The sequence below is a fragment of the Ischnura elegans genome, assembly GCF_921293095.1.
Source record: "Ischnura elegans chromosome 13 unlocalized genomic scaffold, ioIscEleg1.1 SUPER_13_unloc_3, whole genome shotgun sequence".
Taxonomy (NCBI): domain Eukaryota; kingdom Metazoa; phylum Arthropoda; class Insecta; order Odonata; family Coenagrionidae; genus Ischnura; species Ischnura elegans.
This window is the reverse complement of record NW_025791659.1, coordinates 6,969,662-6,991,797: the sequence shown is the minus strand read 5'-3', so window position 1 is coordinate 6,991,797 and position 22,136 is coordinate 6,969,662. Positions and strand designations below refer to the sequence as shown.

The 22,136-nt window shown below is 37.6% G+C and overlaps 1 protein-coding gene across 1 annotated transcript in view; it reads left to right on the top strand.

The window, feature by feature from the left end:
- The window catches only part of LOC124172999, a 248,523-nt gene extending 235,241 nt beyond the window's left edge, over positions 1 to 13,282 (top strand). The window contains exon 3 of the mRNA XM_046552537.1: positions 13,075 to 13,282. Within this exon, the coding sequence (XP_046408493.1) occupies positions 13,075 to 13,243 (169 nt within the window). The 3' untranslated portion in view covers positions 13,244 to 13,282. The remainder of the gene's footprint in view (positions 1 to 13,074) is intronic.
- Positions 13,283 to 22,136: the final 8,854 nt, after the last annotated feature.

The following is a 22,136-nucleotide window of genomic DNA, read 5'->3' as shown; positions in this document are numbered from 1 at the left end:
GTCCCCTCTGAGCTCTAGATCCGGAATGTTTGGTGAGGGCGAGCCACCGTAAACCATACGGGGAAAAATACCAGAAAACCCCCGATCACCTCCTGGAACATCGCCGAAAAAAAAATAAATTTTAAAGTCGCCTTTCCGAATAGTACTCGTCAGAATTTAACCGGTGCCCCTACCACTTATTAAAACCCCCGATAACTCCGTGAAACCTCCCAAAAATGCCTAATAAATCGCCTCTCCAGATAAAAGAATCGTCAGACGGACCCCTAGCACTTATCGGCACGGAATTTATGAGAACGATTTGTGACCACTGGTTTAACACAAGTATAAACCCCCAGTATTCCGTTGGAACCCCCGCAAAAAGTGAAAAACTTGCCATTAAGTCTTCTTTTATGGGTACTTGTCGCCACTATTACTCCGCATGGCACTACCCTTTACAATCATCGCTACGTGATCACTGTGGACGATTAGTGACCGCATGCATAACACATTAAAACCCCCGAATCCCCCTCCCCCCCCTCTCGGTGGAGAAGATCATTAATGAGGACTAAGCGGAGCAGGCGCGGGGGGGCTCCTCGACCCCAAGGCGGCGAAGCCGCCTCACAACGAGGAACGGCGAAGCCGTTCCGAGGAGTGACTGGCGTAGGCGAGGGGGAGCTTCAGTAACCCTCGGGCGGCGAAGCCGCCCCGACGTTCAAGCGGCGCAGCCGCTGTAGACTCCACCCACCTCAACTCACACACAACCCCTGGGCGGCGAAGCCGCCCTCCAGCGAGGAACGGCGAAGCCGTTTCGAGGAATGAGTGGGGCGCCTCCCTACCCCCTGGCCGGCGAAGCCGGCCCCTAGCTGAAGTGAGATTATTCTAACTTTAAAAGTCTTCGAGCGACCACAAATGTAGACGGCGAAGCCGGAACCGGGGTTTTTAAGGGGCGGAGCCCCTTAACGAGCGCGCGGAGCGTGCGAGTTATTGAGTATAACTAGGAATGCAGTAAACTTATTTTGACGTGTTGGTTGCAAGCTCAGACCTGCAAACGCGCCGGGCAGAGGTGATGCGACCGGCGCTGCGTGAGTAGGCGGCCGGCGCAGTGCACAGATTATTCCCTTATGCGCTTTTAACTGGCAGAATAACGGTATATGTGCATCGATCCCCTTCGTAATAAACTGTTATTATGCTAAATACAAAATATTTGTAAAAATAAATGAAATTTTATGTTTTCCCCATTTGGGACCAAAAAGTCCCATCCCGCGGTTCTAGGTAAATAGTTTTTCTCGCGAACCAAACATCGTACAATATTTTCAATATGAGCTTTTGAAAGAGCATAAAAAATGAGTGAAAGGTAGTAAATTTCAAAGGTATCCAAACGCTGGTACATGAATGGCAAACATTTGCAAAGGGCGACGGGACAAAAAACTCCCGTCCGCGGTTCTATTGTTAAATACCCGTGCATCAGCCTGGCTATAAGAACAGGAATCTGGAAGTAGGGTCTCTGTAATTTCAAAAAATACCCCTGGACATCCATGCCCTTACATTGAAGGAGTACAGCTCTTTTTTACTCACTGCAGGGAAAAGAGTTAAACTTGGTCACTTGTAAAGATAGAGCTTCAGGTCGCAGTAGGGACATGAAAGACTTTGCTGAAGTGCCCATAAAATATATGGCGTAGTGTAAATGAAAAATATGAGAAATCACAATATGACCAATAAACTACTTCATTCATTCAAATGACACCTTAAACATGGGTTGAGTATAGGTTTATGATTACAAGCGGTGGCGGTGGCTCGAAAATGTTTGAGAAACAATGGTTTAGAACAAGAAAGAAGAATATTTTTTCCGAAGTAGATTCTCACCTTTGCAATATGATTTAAACATTTTACTAATGAGTTGCGAGGGTTAGCATTCAGCTTAAAATTAGACGCGTAGGCACCTGATGTTGATAACGAGAAACGAGTGGAATGCCAAATAATATAAACTCTAAGCGATTGCTAGTCGAGTAGTACAGGAGACACCTGCAACCTCTCGTAGAGGTCAATCTTCGGTGCCTCCACCTCTCCCCCTGTCAAATATAAGTATTCCGTCTTTTGATCGCGCCGCCGGCGCGGTCACTTCGTGTCGCCGTGGGAACCTTGCAAATTTTGTACGCGTTCTAACTCTTTTATTTTGACCCATAATTCCCCAGACTGTAAGTACGGGCTTTTAACTTTGGTTGTTTCGCATTTCCCGATTTATATTGGCCTAATTAAGATGAATTTTTGGAATAAAAATATTTTCATCACATTATATGATTTTCATGGGATGAGGATCAATCACAAGAAAACTAAGGTAATGCGTTTTTGCAAAGCATCACGAGCGAGGAATGTGAGACTCAAGATAAAGGTGGGTGGCGAGAAACTTGAGCAGGTTGAACAATTCAACTATTTAGGCAGTACCATAGAGGGAAACGGATACAGTAGTAAGGACATCAGGAAGAGAATAGCAATAGCGAAGGAGGCGTTCATGAACAGGAAGGAGCTTCTGAGAGGATCGTTGTGTAAGAGTTTAAAGAAAAGGCTGGTGAAGAGTTTGATTTGGAGTGTAGCTCTCTACGGTGCGGAAACGTGGACACTGAGGAAAGAAGACGAGAGAAGATTGGATGCATTCGAGATGTGGGTATGGAGAAGGATGGAAAGGGTGAAATGGACGGAGAGGAAAAGGGACGACGAAGTGCTGGATATGGTTGGCGAGGAGAGGCAGCTTTTGGATGAGATACGCAGGAGACAGAAGGTATGGATGGAGTTAGTGCTTAGAGGGGATGGGATGTTGAAAACAGTGTTAGAGGGTAAAATGTTAGGTAAACGAGGGAGGGGAAGGAAAAGAATTGGATTTTTAGATAGATTGAAAGAGAGTAGGCCTTACTGTGAGTTAAAGAAGGCAGTGCTGGAAGGAAAGGGAGGCTCCCAGATCAATTCTTGCGTACTCCATGAAAAACCTACCTTAATTGGTAGAATACTATAATAATAATAATAATATGATTTTCAAAATGCTGCGTATACGGAACCCTGGCAAAACTTCGGTAAATAAAAACAAAAAAAGTAATTTTTAAAACTTAGCTTACATCTTTTATTTTTTATCTTGATTTGCACACTCGACATCTTCGCCGGGAGTTAATCAGTATTCCTTCGGAGGAAATTCCTCATTCTGCCTTTTAGCGGACATGCTAGGGAATGTCACTTTTCCTAGGGTGTCTCGTATGTGCGCATCGCTTTTTTTGTGCCAAACGCCATCAGTAAAAAAAATACAATCAAATGAATGAAAATGTTAGTGGAAATGACAAAATTGGAATTAGAGATATTTTAAAAAGTTAGTAAATTGAAAATAAAATTATTCTGAGGTAGAAACTTGTTCTGAGAATTAGAATTCAATAACAATGCGTTAACGCAACGCAATGGGTCCTTTGCCAAAGCAATTCTCATCCTGATGGCTTTTCCACTGTATCCGTGTTCCCCTAATGAGCTGCCTAAATAGTTTCCTTCTGTCTATTGTCTCCTGCGTAACTCGTCTGAAAGCTGCCTCTCGTCACCCACCATGTGCAGCACTTCGTTCCTAATCCTCAAAGTCAACTTCACTTCCTGCTTTCTTCGCCATAACCACATCTCAATCACCTTCAGTTCTCCTTCCTAAGTGTCCACGTTTCGGTATTGTAAAGAGGCACACTCCAAATCAATCTCTTCACCAACCTTTTCTTTACACTCTGACACAACGATCCTCTCATTAGCTCCATCCTGTAATGAACGCCTCCTTTTCCTATATAATTCTCATCCTGATGACTTCTCCACTCTATCCGTTTGCCTCCAATGTGCTGCCGAAGTAGTTGAATTGCTCTACCTGCTCAATGTGCTAATGTAACTGCCTCCGAAAAACAATTTGATACTACCATCAGAAAATTCGATTAGAATTCAATCAAGTAAGTCAAAACTTTGTTATAACGTCATTAACACCACAAAAATAACGTCATAAGTTACCACGCAATTATCGGCGCTACGTAAAAGTGACACTATGAAAGGTTTATGCAACTAATTGATCAATAACGTGGGAGAAATAAATAGAAACGATTTTTCATGAAATTCATACTTTACTGGTATTATTAACATGAATCTAAAAAAACGTACATCCTAATTAATGAAAGAAGATGTCAGTTTGTCTGTCCATAATGCATTTCCATACGCTTGCACAGATTGCAACCAATGTCAGTAAATAGTTGCATCTCATGCTCCAAAACACTGTAGTGCTGCTTTTGTCTGTATCCCACGCGTCCTTTGTGTATTTTTCTCATTATCTTTTTTCAAGTCACTTCATAAATATTTTCTGGTTGCACAACCTGCAGAGTAGGCAAACCTCTTGACACGCCCAAAGGTTGAAAATAACTAAAAGAAATCTGTACTTTAATTTTTATCCTCTCGATGCAAACCTTATTGCTGAAGTATGCGTTCTCACTACGTTCTGTTCTACGCAAGTACGGACATACATAAAAATCAATGTTGTGGGGCAGGAGATAGGCTAATCCTATTCACGGTATTTGTAAATCGATTTTTTGATCGCAGTTACATGTGTATACGATCAACATGCCTTCTCTCTTCCTTCACGTAAGAATTTAGCCACATGACCATGAATTCCGTCTAACAACATCTACATAATACCCTGCGAGTCACTTTTAGGATGTTTGGCAGGGTGTGATCAATCACTAACATGCAAAAGAATTCCTTCATTTACAGCACAAGGCACAAAAAACTTTACGCATACTACCATATTTTACATTCCACATTTATGCAAAGGAAAAACTCCCCATCTACTAATTAAGGTTATCTGACACTTTACCTAGAACCCACAATCCTTGCTGTTAGAAATAATAAGAAAATGTAGAAAGATGCATTCAGTTATACATAAGTTAGTACGCCACACCAAAAGTCATGTAACATTTTTCTGAGTTCTAACACTGCCGTCATAGTCTTATTAATCGCGGAAAATAAGACATTCTGATTTCTCTCTTCTAAAGTCTATCACTCTCAATTTATTAATATGATCTTATCTACCGTAGTATGTTGGCGTCCAAAAGGTAAGGCTAACTCCGTCAGAAAGTGCACTGTTTTGAATTTATCTAATACGTTTAGTTTATTTTTCAGGGTATAGTCTTACGAAGACTCCCATTCGAGTTCATCTAAGAGTTCAGTTACACTAACATGACTATAGTAACGACATTTCACGTACCTTGCAGCTCTCCTTTGCACATTTACTAACTGTTTTTTTCAGTCTCTATGATCAGGGTCGCAAGCACTGGCAGCGTATTCTAAATGGGGTCTAACGAGGGAGAAGTTGCTAATTTATTTCACTTTTTCGTCGCCTTTTCCTAATATACTTTCAACAAAGCCAACTTTACGAGTGCCTTGACCTGTTTTAACCGAATGATTTCTCTATGTTTAATCATTTGTGAGTCCAACTGCTAGATATTTCACGGATTTTTAAGTTCTAAATGTATCACTTCTATGGTCACTATCATTCCCAAGTAACGCCGAGGGGCCTGCTTGTATGATAAATAACTGAATATATTTTTGTAAATTAACTATAAATTTTAATTTTTGAGGTTAAAATTAATTAGAAATGATAAGGGAAAAAAGAATGAAATCTCTCACTTTAGGTAAAGAAGAGTTTATTCTCTTCAGCAATTCAGTTTCATTTGAGTTGCATCTATATTTTTTAACAAGTTCCTGATGTAAAATTGCCTGTATGTTTTGAGCACTACTTGTATCTTATTCTATACATTCTGCGCTTGAACACATTCAGCTGTTTTCCATCTCTCTCTTTTATCTCAGTCGTGGTCGATGACGAAACATTAAAGTTTTAGTGTTACTCTACATTCCGTTTAATGGGTCCACCGGTTTCTTGGGGCAGATCTTAAAGAACAGAACCCAATAGAGGAATATCCCAGAGTATTCTCCGTTTAATTGGGACAGCATGCCGCTTTATTGGGCCATGAGTCAGCGACATAGACTCTATACTCGCGACAAAATTAAATTTTTTTTCTGAATGCTATTTTTTTACATTTTCCTCCTTTGATTAACTCTTATTTTTCACAAGTGTTCCTATTCTTGACCCATTTTGAATGCTCTTGTTATACTATCCGCAAGAGGATAGGACTTTTCTTTAATAGGACTTAGTAAAAGACATTCATTCAGCGTCGCCCGAGGCTGTGATAAATATTTTTAATTAAATTGTTATAAATCTTAAAAACGATAACAAATTAACTAAACTCGCTGATTTATCAATAAAATTAGTAGTTTCATGAACTTATGTTGCATTCTAAACATTCTTTAGTCTTCTTTCCATCATTTCAACGTTTGTTTATGCCCATATACGAGAGAGTTCGCCTAATTGGGACAGCCGCTTAATTGGGGCAAAGTGCGCAAGTCCCGATATGTCCCAATTAACCGGAATCTACTGTATAAATGCAATGAGTGAGTAGCGGCATTTAGAAATATGAGTTCCATTTTTTTTAATACAGTAGATTCAGATTAATTGGGACATATCGGGACTAGTGCACTTTGCCCCAATTAAGCGGCTGTCCCAATTAGGCGAACTATCCTGTATATGGGCATAAACCAACGTTGCAATGATTGAAACAGGACTAAAGAATGTTCATAATGCAATATAAGTTTATAAAACTATTAATTTGATTAATGAATCAGCGAGTTTAGTTAATTTATGATCATTTAGTCAAAAATATTTTTCATAGCCTCGGGCGACACTGAATTAATGTCTTATGTTAAGTCCTATTAAAGAAAAGCCCTATCCTCTTGCGGATAATATAACAACAAGAGCTTTCATAATAGGGCAAGAATAGGAACATTTGTGCAAATTAATAGTAAATCAAAGGAGGAAAATAATAAAAAGTATTACTCTGAAAACAAAAAAAATTAATTTCGTCGCGAGTATAGAGTCTATGTCGCCGACTCATGGCCCAATAAAGCGGCATGCTGTCCCAATTAAGCGGAGAATACTCTGGGATATTCCTCTGTTGGGTTCTGTTCCTCAAGATCTGCCCCAATTAAGCGGCTTCCCCAAGTAACCGGTTGACCCATTCAACGGAATCTACTGCACTAATTTAATACTATTTCAATAAAATGACCTTATATAACACCAATGCACAGAATGCATTCGAGCTTTTGATTCTTACATATAAAACCATTTCCTCGTAATTGTTGCTTTATTTTTACGTATCATGGGATAGACGAGGGATTACTTACACAACACATTTGTAAGCGAATTAAATTTTTTTCTTTGTCCTTCCTGTGGAAAAAAGATGGAAGAGCAAATTTTCTGCGGAAAGTAAACTTTCAGGTCATATTATTTTTTCTTATTGACCTCGTTTAATACATGTTGAAATATTTCCTGGGGTTTAGGTCAACGTATATTATGCAAACAATTTTATTGTTTATTTAAAACCATCATCAGGGCTGCAATATGTTCTGAGTTTCCTCTTGTATTTCTTCTTAAATTTACCAATTTCGAAGTCCAAAAAATTAGTTAAGGGTTGATTTTGTTATGCAGTTACTTCTTTGAATTCTTGTCCTTGTATTTAACATTGTACTATGAGATGACGATGATATGAAAGTGATAAATAATATTCCTTCTTGGTTGATTAGATAATTATAATTATTTTTCCTTATTTTGACCTGGTTTAATACATGTTCAAATATTTCCTGGGGTTTAGGTCAACGTATATTATGCAAACAAGTTACAGCCAACGTTCCTGTTTATTTAAAACCATCATGCCTATAACTTGTTGGCATAACAAACGTTGACCTTAACTCCAGGAAATGTTTTAACATGAGGTTGTATTATCATCTTTGTTCATTTTCTCCCTCTCAGATTGAAGCTGTAATCCCGGGCTGCGACATTGACAGCAAGTTTTCCCGTGTCAAATTACTTCTGGGACACAACCCTTTCGTTTGCGACTGCGAGGTCTTCAAGCTCCTGCGGTACGCCTCCAAGGAAATGAGGCCAACGTCTGCTCTGGAGAGATACAATGGACACAAGCTTGTAGTGCCAGCGGTCATCGACATTCAGGACCTCCACTGCTCGTAAGTATCTACAGTGTAACTTGTTTGAAACGTCACTGAAGGGAGCACACAATCATTGACGCTATATAATAATGACAATAGTAAAATTAAAGATAAAAATATTTTATTTCACTTATTTTGTGGGAATTTGTTACAAAGTAATTATGACTGTGATCAAAGAATCAAACGTCTCCTCACGTAAACAAAACAAAGTGATAAAAGAACAAAGCGAGTTTTTTTATGAGTTTATCAATATCAAAATATTGTCGAATTCGAGGTCCTGCTAATTTTATCAATGCTTTTCAGCAGGTGCCTTTTTGCATTTTATTTGTGGACGCGCGTAGTTTTTCAAAATCGTGTCCCACAAATTCGTTTACAACATTTCCAAAAAATGTTATTTTTATAGTACTCAACCGATTAGGGTAGGTTTCCATGGAGTACTGAAGAAGTGATCTGGGAGCCTCCCTTTCCTTCCAGCACTGCCTTCTTCAATTCACTGTAAGGCCTACTCCCTTTCAATCTATCTGAAAATCCTATTCTCTTCCTTCCCCTCCCTCGTTTCCCTAACATTCTACCCTCTAACACCATTTTCAACATCCCCTACCCGCTAAGGACATCTCCACTCAATACCCTCTGTCTCCTTTGTATCTCATCTAAAAACTGCCTCTCCTCGCCAGCCATATCCAGCACCTCGTCGTTCCTCACACTCTCCGTCCATTTAACCTTCTCCATTCTTCTCCATACTCACATCTCGAATGCCTCCAATCTTCTCTCGTCATCTTTCCTCAGCGTTCATGTTTCCACACAGTAGATAGTTATACTCCTGATTAAACTCTTCATTAACCTTTTCATTAAACTCTCAAATAACGTTCCCGTCAGGAACTCCTTCCTGTTCGTGAGAGCATCCTTTTCTAATGCAATTCGCTTCCTGATGCCCTTGTTCTTGTGTCCGTTTTCCTCTAATATGCGGCCCAAACAGTTGAATTGCTTACCTGCTCGTGTTTTTCCCCGCCTACGTTTATCTTCAAAGGTTAAAGGTTATCTTTTATATTCAAGGTTATAGCCCAAGAGAGAGGAAAACGTTGAATAGGCATTTCATTTGTAAAATTCACAACGAGTTGTGTAATCAACGCCGTATAGATATCCAAGCTTTAATATTCATATTAACATCATGATATTAAAAAATCCGTTGTTCCAAACATTATCCACAGGTAGTATATGTTCTATATAGAATTGAAGAGCACAAATGGTTGGTTTGTATGTGTGGGAATTACAAAAAAAACCATGATTATCACGTCCAAAATCTAATCAGTATGTGTTGTAAAGATATCGAAGTGATGCTGTAATATCGATCTTCATGCCCCGTGCTGGACGTCATTGCAACATTTTTGGGAAGTCCTTGGATATTTGGCAGAGATCCATGTGACACGGATTGGATTTACATGGATATGGCACGGATGTCAATTGGTAACGCTTGCAAGGTTGTCTGAATGTTGTAGGGATGTTGTTTTTGCTAGGAAAATGAGCCGTGTAAGTAACGACGCAGTTTATTGGCTAATAGCCTCTTAAGACCAAAGATAATATGAGCTGTTTCAATTATGTTTCAGGACCCTTTGGTAATCCGGGGGATGCTAAAAATGTAACATAAACGTGAAATTTGGAAAAGAAATATTCGTTAGGTAACAAATAGTTTACGGTTGTGTACAGGTACGTGCACTTTGGGATTTTCGAACATAATTTTTATTCACTACGATTATATAAAGAAATTACTATAGTCAAGAATATTTCTTCATCATTCATTGTTTTCAATTGATTAATTCTTTACATACATTATCTAATTGTTTTAAACAACTGAAAACCCAGTGTAAAACTTATTTTTGAGTTGTTTTGGGTTGTTTTTAGTTGGATTTTGGTGTGACAATGGATAGAACGTGAACAATGGGGTGAATAATAATAAGCAGCAGAAGTGGAGGGGGGCGATTTTTGTTGACGGCGCGTGATGGTGTGTAGAGGGTAGTGATGGGCAAAGTCGATCATTTTAGTGATTCAATCATTTTGACTCGAGTCACACAAGTAATTCAATCAATTGATTCAATCATTATGATCGAAAGAACTCAAAGGAATCAAGATCGAAAAGACTCAGAGGAGTCATGATTGAAAAGACTCAATAAATGGATGTAATAAATCACTTGGAATAATCGAATAAATACTGCGCATTGAGGCGCCTCATCTGCGAAGAGCATTGGTAACGCTGATTGCGATCCATATTATCATTTCATATTCTATTCTGATTGTGAATTCCTGGATGAGTAAATTAGATTGCAAAAATGAAGGAAGTAGTGTCATGAAAATATTTGGGAAGGAAAAACTGCCACAGTATCTTAACACTAATAAAATAATTTCTAACTACATATCTCAAAATATAACACAAAATACACCATGCATGAATCTGATCTGCAGGATAATTTTATGAACGGCACAATAAAATGTAACCAGCTTTAACTGCTGGAAAGCATTTAAGAAAAATATTACATAAGTATTCAGTTCTTCATAACATAGTATTTAATTTCCTCACAACTATTTCTGCCCTGACGAAAATAACCAAGGATCGTTCCAAATTTTGAAACAAACCGGAAACCGGGATGATTGATATAAAACCGGAAGTCGGAGTGATTGATGATTGATGATCGAATTGTTTAACGAAATGAATCATGAGTCATTTGATTCACCTAGTGATTCCATCTTTTTGATCGAATCGTTCATGATCGACCCATCATTAGTAGGGGGGAGTTGGATTGTAATAGTTGTGGCGTACGGTTGTATCTTTGCTCATGAGCTTATTTATAAAGAGTAATAACCAATATTTGTGAGTGCATTGAATAGAATATAAAAAACGTTGCACCAGCTTAACGAAAAAATACTTAACGACGCCCACTCACCACCTTTTTGTGTCATCCATCTTCTTTTACGAGTGCAAAACAAAACACATGTGTCAGCGGTGGCAGAATCATGTAATACAAGGTACAAAGAAGTGCAGCGGTAGGTTTGAACGACAGAAATTGATATTGAGGGATAAAATTTAAAAAAAACTATGGTCTGAGTGTCCTGTTCTTATTAAGAGATAATTCCGGTAAACGCAGAAGTCTCTCCTTAACAGCCACACCATGTATTCCGAGAACAATTCTGTCTCTCAGAACACTATCAGTCTGATTGCCGTACTCACAAGTTTTGACTTACTTTTTCAAGTCAGTGAGAAAGAAGTCAAAGGGCTCACCTTCCTGCTGTTTGCGCGTGTTAAATAGAAATCGTTCAACTACCTCGTTCCTTCTAGGATTCGCGTATTTTTTCGAATATAATAATAATATCGAAGATAATAATATCGAATTCATGTAGAACTTTATCGTAATATGACTTATCTTCTTCTGCCAGATTATACGTATTAAAGAGCTCAACTCTATCCTCACCAATTACAACCAGTAAAATGGCAGTCTTAACTTTCTTCGGTTTCGTTTTCAGTCAAGAAGCTAACATATATATCTCCAAGTTCTGCTTAAACTTCCGGAAATTATCACTTATATTGCCCGTAAAGACTAACGGATTAGGAGGCCTCGCTTGTTGCATCCTCGAAACTTTCTTTTTCACTTAACTTTGACCCTGTCTGACTACGCACTATCGAGCACATGGTCCTAATCGAGCACTACCGACTGCGCCATGTCATGTTCTTATGAACGTTTATTCAACAGTGTGTTGCATGAATACAGGGAGCTCCAGACAGCACTTAAAACTGTTGACATACACAAAGCACAATATCATGACACTGAGTAGGCTATGGATCCCTTCCATCACGTACAAGCTTTCAATAAATTTTTGTAAAATTCAGAAACCCAAATCTCCGCGAGACACCTACTAGTGCAGTTTTATTCTCTTTATCAGTCCCTAGTCCCTCCCTTCTCCGACTTCAATCAGACATCGAATTCATTTATAATACCCTTAACTTCCACTTCGACAGTCCTGACATTGTTTCCTACGTCAACATTAGAGTACCTTCCCGCCACACCCGATCTACCTCTTTGCTCCACATTCCTACACCCAGGCTATCTGTAATTAAGCGCTCACTTTTCCATATACTTTCCTTTTTAATAAATTATTTCCCCGGTTTATATTGATCCGTTTGGTCTGACTAATCGGGCATCAACATATTTCTAGCATAAATGTCTAAATAGCCGAAAAAATGTTTTTTGTTTTCTTTTTTATTCTTTATAAATTTGTAATAAACAATTATTATTTAATTATTTAATATTTGTTGTTATAAGTGCACTTTTAATTGGCTGTCTTGCTGTATGTGTACCTCTTAATAAACCCATTAACCCCCAGCGTTAATTTAACGCAACGTTATTGAATTTTCTAATTCTCTGAACAATTCTCTACTTCAGAATAATTTTTTATTCGATTAACTAACTCTTTTTAAGAATCTCTAGTTCTCATTTTGTCCCTTCCACCAAAATTTTCATTTATATAATTGTATTTTATGACTGATGGCGTTTGGCATAAAAATCGGTTTGCACATACGAAACACCCTAGGAAAAATGACATACCCCAGCATGTCCGCTAAGGCAGAATGGGGCATTTCCTCCAGAGAAATACTGATACCTCCCGGCGAAGAAGTCGAGTGTACAAATCAAGAGAAAAAAATAAAAGATGTAAACTAAGTTTTAAAAATTACTTTTATTTAACGGAGTATTCCGTGCATTGAGTACACGCTGCATTATGAAAATCTTATAATACGCATGATGAAAATATTTTCATTCCAAAAACTCATCTTAATTAGGCAAACATAAATCGGAAAACAAGACGCAAACGAAGTTAAAAGCCATGAAAAAAAGTCTGGTGAATGATGAGTTGAAATAATAAAAAAAATAAAAAAACAAAGTTTCAATTTAGATTATAATTTTCGGAATGAATTTCTACTGAATGTTTTCGTGTTTTCAGGAAGCCAGACTCGGTCAACGGGAAGGCCGTTGCGGAAGTGGACTCTTGGGCTTATCATTGGTTGCCAATGATGGGTCTTTGTTGGAATGACACTGGAGTTGAGCCACCATCCGGACACACGGCAACCGACACCACCGAAATAGAAGCAGCGGTTGATCCACCGACATAGCACAGGTGGTTTCCGGCGATATTATGCGGAATTCGCCAAACAATGTTGATCAATAAAATTTTGGCAGGTTTTCCTTTTATTTTCTTTGTTACTTACAAAACCTTTTCCTCAACCAGCAATTATATTATTATATTACCAGCAAAAACTTTAAAACGAGGATTTTCCGGGAAGGCTTAGAAATCAAAAAACATAAAAACAACTTCAACAGAGATAACGGGCAGAGGATCAGTGACACATGGCTTCCGGTCATTTCCAGAAAAACAGGTTTCAAGAAAACTCCCTAACCCCCCCCCCCCTCCCTAACTCCCTACCACCACCCACCACCTATAAATTGATGCGAAGAAAAGACAACACGGTCATTCGCCCTGATGAGGTCTCCGGCATAGGAGAAGAAACGTCGGCCATTTTAATAACCTGACGCGGGATATTCCCAAAAAACAATAAATCTACAAACATTGACTGCGAAACCTTTTGTAATTCGACGAGCAATTATATTTTTAATTTTTTTTATGCTAGCCTCTATCGGCGTAAAAAAGGTTCTACACTGAACTCTGGCGATTTGTATGATTTTATCTCGAGCTGAATAGGGTCGTGTAATATATATAGTTATATTCATTGTTTAATTGACTGCAAAAATGAATCATCTTACTTTGTTTAAATGTCTCTGAACGCGAACAAAACTAATGGTAATGAATCCAGTTGTATTTACACCAATAATTTTATGAAAAATGCTTTTCACAAAAACTCTTAACGGCTCATTACTCGAGTGTTACTGATCAGTTGTTTAAATAAATAGTCCTTTTATAGTGACACTTTGATGAAGCGTCAATATAGGTTTATAGACCTTTTAAACCTATATATACATATAATATATATGTTTTCGGTGATTCTTTGTGGAATTTGTTGAATATTTTTGATCAATAAAATTATGACTATGTTTTTCCACAGAAAATCTTCGTAACTTTCAGAAATTTTCTACACATCCAGCAAATATATTTTAAAGTTTTTTTTTTTAACCATTAGTACGTAGAAGTAAATTTTTAGACGGATTCTCTTTTCTACACTCACATAGTTTACATGTTGTTACATTTGAGTGTAATCTTACATCATTATTTACCTCCACAGGTGCCATTGGGTGTTTATTAAGGATGGACGGATCCAGGATTTTTTTCGGATCCGGTTTCTTAACGGATCCTTGATTTTCGGAGCCGGATCTTTCGGATCGGATATTTTCGGATCCAAATGCAGTTTCAAATTCCCGACGCTGAGATTCCCCCGATGATTGTTCAATCTCTTGGGAAGAGTCGCACTATGTGCCATTCGTATTTTGCCTTTTTTATTTTCCACGGCTCAAATTCTCTTATGTAACCTCTGCGAGAGCTTTCAAACAGAACGGTTCATGAGTTGGACAATAATCACATGCGATGGCGCATTCAAAGATGGAATCCGAACTCATTCCACCCTTATGGGGAGTTACATTCACTGAAGCTATCATTTAAGACATCGGATCCAGATCCGATGTCTTCCGCGACTTTGGATCCGATGTATCCGATGATGAGCAATATCCGCGGATATTTGTATCCGAGGTATCCGATCCGACCATCCCTAGTGTTTATATTTATTTATTGCCAAGGCCTATAAATATATTTTCATAGATAGTTTCTTACAATATGCTCGCATTCTATCGTTAAATAAAATAAATTTAATTGAATGAAAATTAAACTTCGGTTTTCCACAAAAATATTAATTTCGATCAAGACCGTGGTTTCGACAATCTACGTCTTCCTCAGGCGAGGAGTGGACAAACTGGCCGTAAATTTAGAGAAAGACTTCCCACGCGATTGGCCCGGGTTCAAATCCCGGCAGCGGCAGAGAATTTTCAGAGACTTCCCGATCCCTGCTTGATTGTTATGTGGAGTACATTTCAAGCGCAACACTCCGTCCGTCGGATGGGACGTTAAGCCGTGGTCCCCATGGTGCCTTTCGTACAGAGCAGTCTAATGCCGACGCCGTTTTCTCTCCACCTTTCTTTCCATACCCTTCCCTCATGGCACTTATGACCTAAGCTGTCGGTCGCCGCCTCCAAATACCACACCATACCGTTCAGAAAAAAGACTAAAAGAGCACGTACCTTGTTTTAAACATAATAATGCCATCAATAAACAAATCTTATTCAATGGAATAAAAGGCATGAAAAAATTATACTGTCTGCCTTGTTATATTAATTGACAGGTTTTATAATAATATAATAGTAATGTCCTCAATAAACAAATCCAATTCAATGGAATAAAAGACATGAAAAAATTCTACTGTCTGCTTTGTAATATTAATTAATAGGTAATTTTTTTATCTTCAATACAAATATTTCCATAATGTTTTACTCAACACAGTCATGTACACATTCATATAAATATCATTCATTCATTGTCCTGATGAAGGTGTTTATATACGTAGGCAAAAATTTACATTAAAATTCTACAAGTCCTATAATGCAAGACAATGGAAAAACATTCATTGATAATATTGCAGACCCATTTGAGTAATCTATCAGCAAATTTTAAGCAGCTTTGGTTACTTTAAATTTGGATTCGGAGGAGGAAGCCCCCATTAAAAGAAGCGGAATCCATAGAGGTTCCAATATTCAAGAAGACTCTCCAGAAGACACTTTACCCTCACCTCCTACTCCATCAGTTTGCTGTCAATAAAAGAAGACTCTTATTATACCGAAAAATATTTTATTCTGGTCATTTATGATGCATTTTCCCAATGGACATAATTTTAATATGAATCTCCTGAATATATCATCTCAAAGATATCTTGTAGATATCTGAAAACCGGGCATAAGGATATTTGCAAAATACAGAACACATGTCACGAAGATATTACAAAATATTTCCTAGACCTTACCAGAAGACATTCTAGCTATTTTGTAGACAATTAGAAGATGATTTTTTATGTGATACGTTAGTTAAACTGAAATTTCGTTGAAGAAGGATTTGGTGCTATCCCGGCGAATGCTGTTGATAAAAGCTTCACGGGAAATCAGCCGGGTAACGATGGACATAGCTGTCAACGTTTCAAAGGCCTTCTCTGCCACCGTCTTCAGGTCGAAATTTCATGATTCATCATTTCTTCAGGGAAATTTCGTTATACGGGAAATACGTTAAACTGAAATTCTGTTATACGGGAAACACGTTATAAGGTAAATTTCGTTACACGGAACCGAAAATAATTTAACCGAACTTTTATTGGTATTCAATTTATTATAGCCAATGGATATCTAATAAATACAGTATTAAAGTATATTTTCAAGGATATCCCTACCAGCAAAGTGACTATCAGGAAATAGATTTAAAAGATTAACACTTTGCGTGCCATGGGCGTAATATTACGTCCTGCTAATCCTTCTGAGGATTGCCACGGACGTAATATTACGATTATCTATATTATTAACTTTGTTTGCGGGAAGCTGTAATATTTCGCCCGTGGTTCTTAGCGGTTCTGTTATTTCAAAAATCAACTCCTCGATGGAAAAAGAGTTCTTTTAATGTCTTGAGGACAAAAAGTCCTCTGTAGCAACCGGCATGCCGCGGCACCCTTATCTCAGCCTACTTTGTGTGAAAATTCTTTGGAGGAAAGAACGGTTCGTTGAGGGTGCAGTGACCCTTTTGGTCATCCAGGATTTTGAATAATTTGCTTGAATCAATGCTTTTTATGATTTACATGGTTTGAACAGTTCAAATTGAGCGTAATAAAAAATATAATGCATTTTATGGCGGTACATCATTTGTTGCAACTTTTTTATTTAAAAAAACAGTGGGTTTTCATTATTAAAATATATATTTAAAAGTTAGCAATAAATGTCATTCAACTCATTCATAGAGAAGAGCAAAGTCCATTTTTATTGAGATACACATCGATATAAATATATTTTTGATTCTTATGTTAAAAAAAAAATTGCGAGTTCAGTGAAAATGGCTGGATTTTTCAGTAGGGCTTTAAAATTAACGGCCTTCACTCAAATGGTTAACAGATGTCTCGCGAATGATAGGTAAACTCTGATGATAAACACTGGATAAATGCTAGTGGTCGTGGTAGCACTTATCTCTCAACTTATCACATTTGTAGTGTAAAGTTAGCCACCTTAAAATATCATTCAGGGACATTAGTCAAAAGAGTTGTCAACCTCTAATGGCGCCAATCTGACCTCGCTAAAAGCTCTGATTCGGCGCCTCTTGATATTGCAAACATCATTAGGGTTACGTGATGAGCCAGAGTGGTTTACTTGCACCTAACTAGGCCGAAAGGAAGTTCCTCTCTGTCGCTAAGCGGTCTCCAATGAGGACGGCAGTTCCGGGAAGGGAGATAGACTAGAGAAGTCGGCCATTCACAGTAGCCACAGGGCCGTCTATATCTAGAACATATATCTTCAATCACTTGGATATTTTAAGTATCTTACAGAAGTGAAGAAAATATCTTCAATGTCTTGGATATTTTAAAAGTCTACAGGATTTCTAGCATATTTCGTTTTGAGCGGAGACTCTTTTTGTACATGTCCATCGAAATTAAAACGGCGGTGGCCGCACTCATTTTCAGAAAATAATAGTGTAGTTTCCTTCATCAAAGAAAACGAAAGGCATCGATTGCGATTCGTCACCCACCATTAGTGTATTCATGATAGATAAATTATATGGTTTTAGAAATCCCAGTTTAGACGAATGGCAAGGGTCAATTTTATTCTCATTTGACAAAGGCCGGATTGGCGCCCATGCGATGCCACTCCTCGTGACGTCACAAGGACCTAGTTTCTATACGAGTAGATAGGAGTTTTACATAGTCTGAGATTACCAATGCATGCATGTGGCACAGAGCTAAGGGAAACATCTCTTAATAATCACCTATTACAACTGCTTATGGTCAGAACGTTTCCTTCGTTTGATAGGGTAATAATAATCCCTATTTAAGCCAAGCGCTACCTGCTACCTGGCTACTCTACGCTACCTGCTAGCAGCCTGCATCGTATCAGCGCTCGAAACCCTCGCCCCAAGGTCACCTCACACGACGACAGTGGGAACCAGAACAACGTCACACGGGGTTTTTCGTAGCATTCATACTTAGCCTTCGCGTTTTCACGCGCTTGAAAATTTTCACTTTTCATATAATTGAGAAAATTAGATATTGGGATTTAAAAATATAAAAGCGTGAATTGCGTGCTCCAATAGTAATAATCTTTCGATTTAGGCAATAAAAAAGTAATAGGAAACCATATTATTGGTTGCATGGGGTGTCTCTTACACCCCAAAAGATTCTCTTCAACTTCTTTTAAACAGTAAACATAATTTCAAGTGTTAACATCTCGACGTATTGTTTGCTTATTTAGGCACTGCTATGTTCAATATTTTAAACAATTTATTTAATTTTTAATTGAAAAAATTATTTATGAATACCCTTATTTCCAGTATGTACTTCCATATCTACCGTTTCCACCAAATAACACAGTTAACAGAGATAAATATGCATGGCATATACTTTTATCAACATCAATTACTGTATCTCATTATATTGTCAACGTCGCAATATAACATGCATATACTAATAATTCCACTGAAGTAATCTACTTATCGATATTGAATCGATTTGCCAACACGTATTCTTGAGGCAAAATTTATGACGATATTAAATTTGCTTATTAATATTAAATTTATCCTTACGCAAATGAAAAACAGCATTGGAAAAATAAACTAATAAGTTTTGTAGTCCTCAGCAACTGTTCAATTACGTGCTATTGAAAAGTTTTAATGAATCAAAATAAATCCTGTTAACTACTTATTTGTTTCTAAACACTTAAAATTTTCTGCAGATGTGTACCACGCAATATTTTACTACACAGACAACAGTATGTTTTTATTTTTAATATCTTACCTCTAAGAAAAACAACACATCTTCCAAAATCTTTCCTTTGCTTTCTCCTCATCCTTTTCTTAAACTCATTTGACGCATATTCCTCTATTTTTTCATGTCTTTGGGGGGTCCTGTTCATTTTCGATCAAATTTTGCTGTATGGTGAAGATAAGGATCGAGTTATCTCACGAAGAAAACTTCCCTGCAATTTCGATTGTGAATTGCAATTCCGTAAGTACAGTAGAATCCGTTTAAAAGGGTCCACCGGTTACTTGGGGTGGCTGCTTAAATGGGGCAGATCTTTTAAGAACAGAACCCAATAGAGGAATATCCCAGAGTATTCTCCGCTTAATTGGGACAGCATGCCGCTTTATTGGGCCATGAGTCGGCGACATAGACTCTATACTCGCGACGAAATTATTTTTTTTTGTTTTCAGAGTACTATTTTTTATTATTTCCCTCCTTTGATTTACTATTATTTTTCACAAATATTTTTTCCTATTCTTGCCCTGTTTTGAAAGCTCTTGTTGTTATACTACCCGCAAGAGGATAGGACTTTTCTTTAACAGTACATAGTAAAAGCCATTCATTCAGCGTCGCCCAAGACTGAAAAATATATTTTTAACTAAATTGTTATAATTCTTAAAAATCATTATAAATTAACTAAACACGCCGATTTATTAATAGTATAATACATTTATGTTGCATTATAAACATTCTTTAGTCTTCCTCCTATCATTTGAACGTTTGTTTATGCCCATATACAGGATAGTTCGCCTAATTGGGGCAGCCGCTTAATTGGGGCAAAGTGCAAAAGTGAATGTCCCAATTAACCGGAATCTACTATATAACGAATGCATTGATGTCAGCAGTGTATGGCGAATGAAAGAAAATGGCAACGGACCATCTCCTGATGTTTCTTTTTGTGTGATAAGTACTGCTTCTTCTGTATCGAGTTATTGCAAAAATCCTTGGGGTTACGTGTCGGTTTAGGGTCAACCTAACTGGGTCGCCGGGAAGTTTGCTACTGTCGTGGACGCAAGGATTGCGCTAAGTGGTCTATAAAGAGGACGGTAGTTCCAAGCAGGGACATAGACACGATAGGAAGACCATCGACAGATGCCACGGTGCAGTCAGAGTAATCACACCAAATTTGCTGTTTTGAAGGTAAGTCCGACACGTAGTTTTTCCCTATTAATCCGTTAACGCCTAGCGGTACCAAATGATACCAGCTGGTAGTGCAGTGTTAAACATTACCTTTTTTATTATGTATCGTAATTATTTAGGATTTTTGAGAGTTTCAAATAGCTGAGAACATTTTAAATGACATTTCCGAATATATTGGTATTTTAAAGCTGTATTTGACGCAGTTAGAGCAGTTTGAAATTTGAGAATTATCAACTAGCCCAAAAAAATGGATTTTTTTAGAGAAAGGATTTCATTTCCTTTACTTGAGCCCTATGTATTGCTAATGCAAAGGTTTTATTACGTAATTATATTTTTGTAGCCTGTACATCTCGTATAAAGTATGATTATTATTTGATGTGATCCTAATATTTGGGATATTATGATGCAAAATTTGTTGGTTGTATCATATGGTACCGCTAGGCGTAACTCTTGGTGGTAAAAGAGTAAATTGTGCACCTAATGACGCCGAGTTTCATTGACATTTGGATAAATGATTGCCACAAACATCGCAGAAACTTTTTAATTGAGGCGTTTCCGGGTTTATATGGTGTATCGTCCAGTCTCTGATTTTGTGTATTTTATGAGCTGGAACAGTTCATTTCCACTGGCTTTAATAAAAGTTAATGCCATGTAAATTAGTTTTGTAGTTCCTCTGCCCAAACAATTTCGGATACGTGCCTGTAATACCATAAGAAATTTTTTTGGCATCGACATAATCTTTCATCGATATATCATCGTATTGAAGCAATAAGGATAAGTGTTTCTGACCTATAGCATGAATCTATTGTTGCCTTAATACATAACATTAATTTAATTTCCGCAGCAACAGTAAAAACGCTGCTTATATCGAATATATTATTGTATCGATTATGACTTCAATCCCTTTAACTGAATTTGTTAGCTTTAAGATTTATATAATTGGGTTGCTTATAATTCATTTTTAATAAGAGGTTCAAAATCGCATCTTATTTAAATGAAACAGCCAGTAACGGAAAGTCAAATCCAAGGAAAGTTGCATTGATTTTGCCATTAGAAATTAGTATTGGACTGTCGGCATAATTCAATTGTGATCTTGATAGGGATTGTTTCCTTGTAATTCATTTCATCTCCTTTAAACGAAATCGAATGAAACGGAAATATATTAATGTTTCCCTTTGATTTACATTGAAAATAGACATAGATACAAAATAAAAAGAAAAGTGAACATGGAGACTTAAACATAACAAAATGCTTTTATTACCAGCCAGGAAATACACTGAAAATATCGGACGGCTTTGTTCAAAAGCATAGCATAAAATCACTCTTATTGACTTAACTTCATATCGTTATTAGTAAGCATTGCCGGCAAACATTTTGTATACATCTATAAGATACATTGCTGTCATAAAAGGTTCATTTAACTTCTTTCGTAAAACTTTTGATTCAAATTGCGTCCAACGAATGCACAGTTGCATCGCTCATAACCCACTGCAACAAAGGAATTCGTTTGTTTTAACCTTTACCATAGAAAATACCTCAAATTAAACGGATTAAGGTGTTCAATGGTAAGCCTTATTAAATAAAAAAGATATTGGCGAATAATCGAATTGAAGGAAAGTAAATTTAATATTAAATGATCGTAGTTTTTCCCGGCGAATCGAATGAATAAAATCTTCTCGGGTTACGCACCGGGTCAGGCTTTTTGAGGCCAACGTTTCAATGAGTACCTCACTCATCGTCTTCAGGGCTGAGACTGAATGCCGAGCTTGGTCTACGCCGGATATTTGTATTTTATTTAACGGTCGCGGTCACAATTCAGACTCCA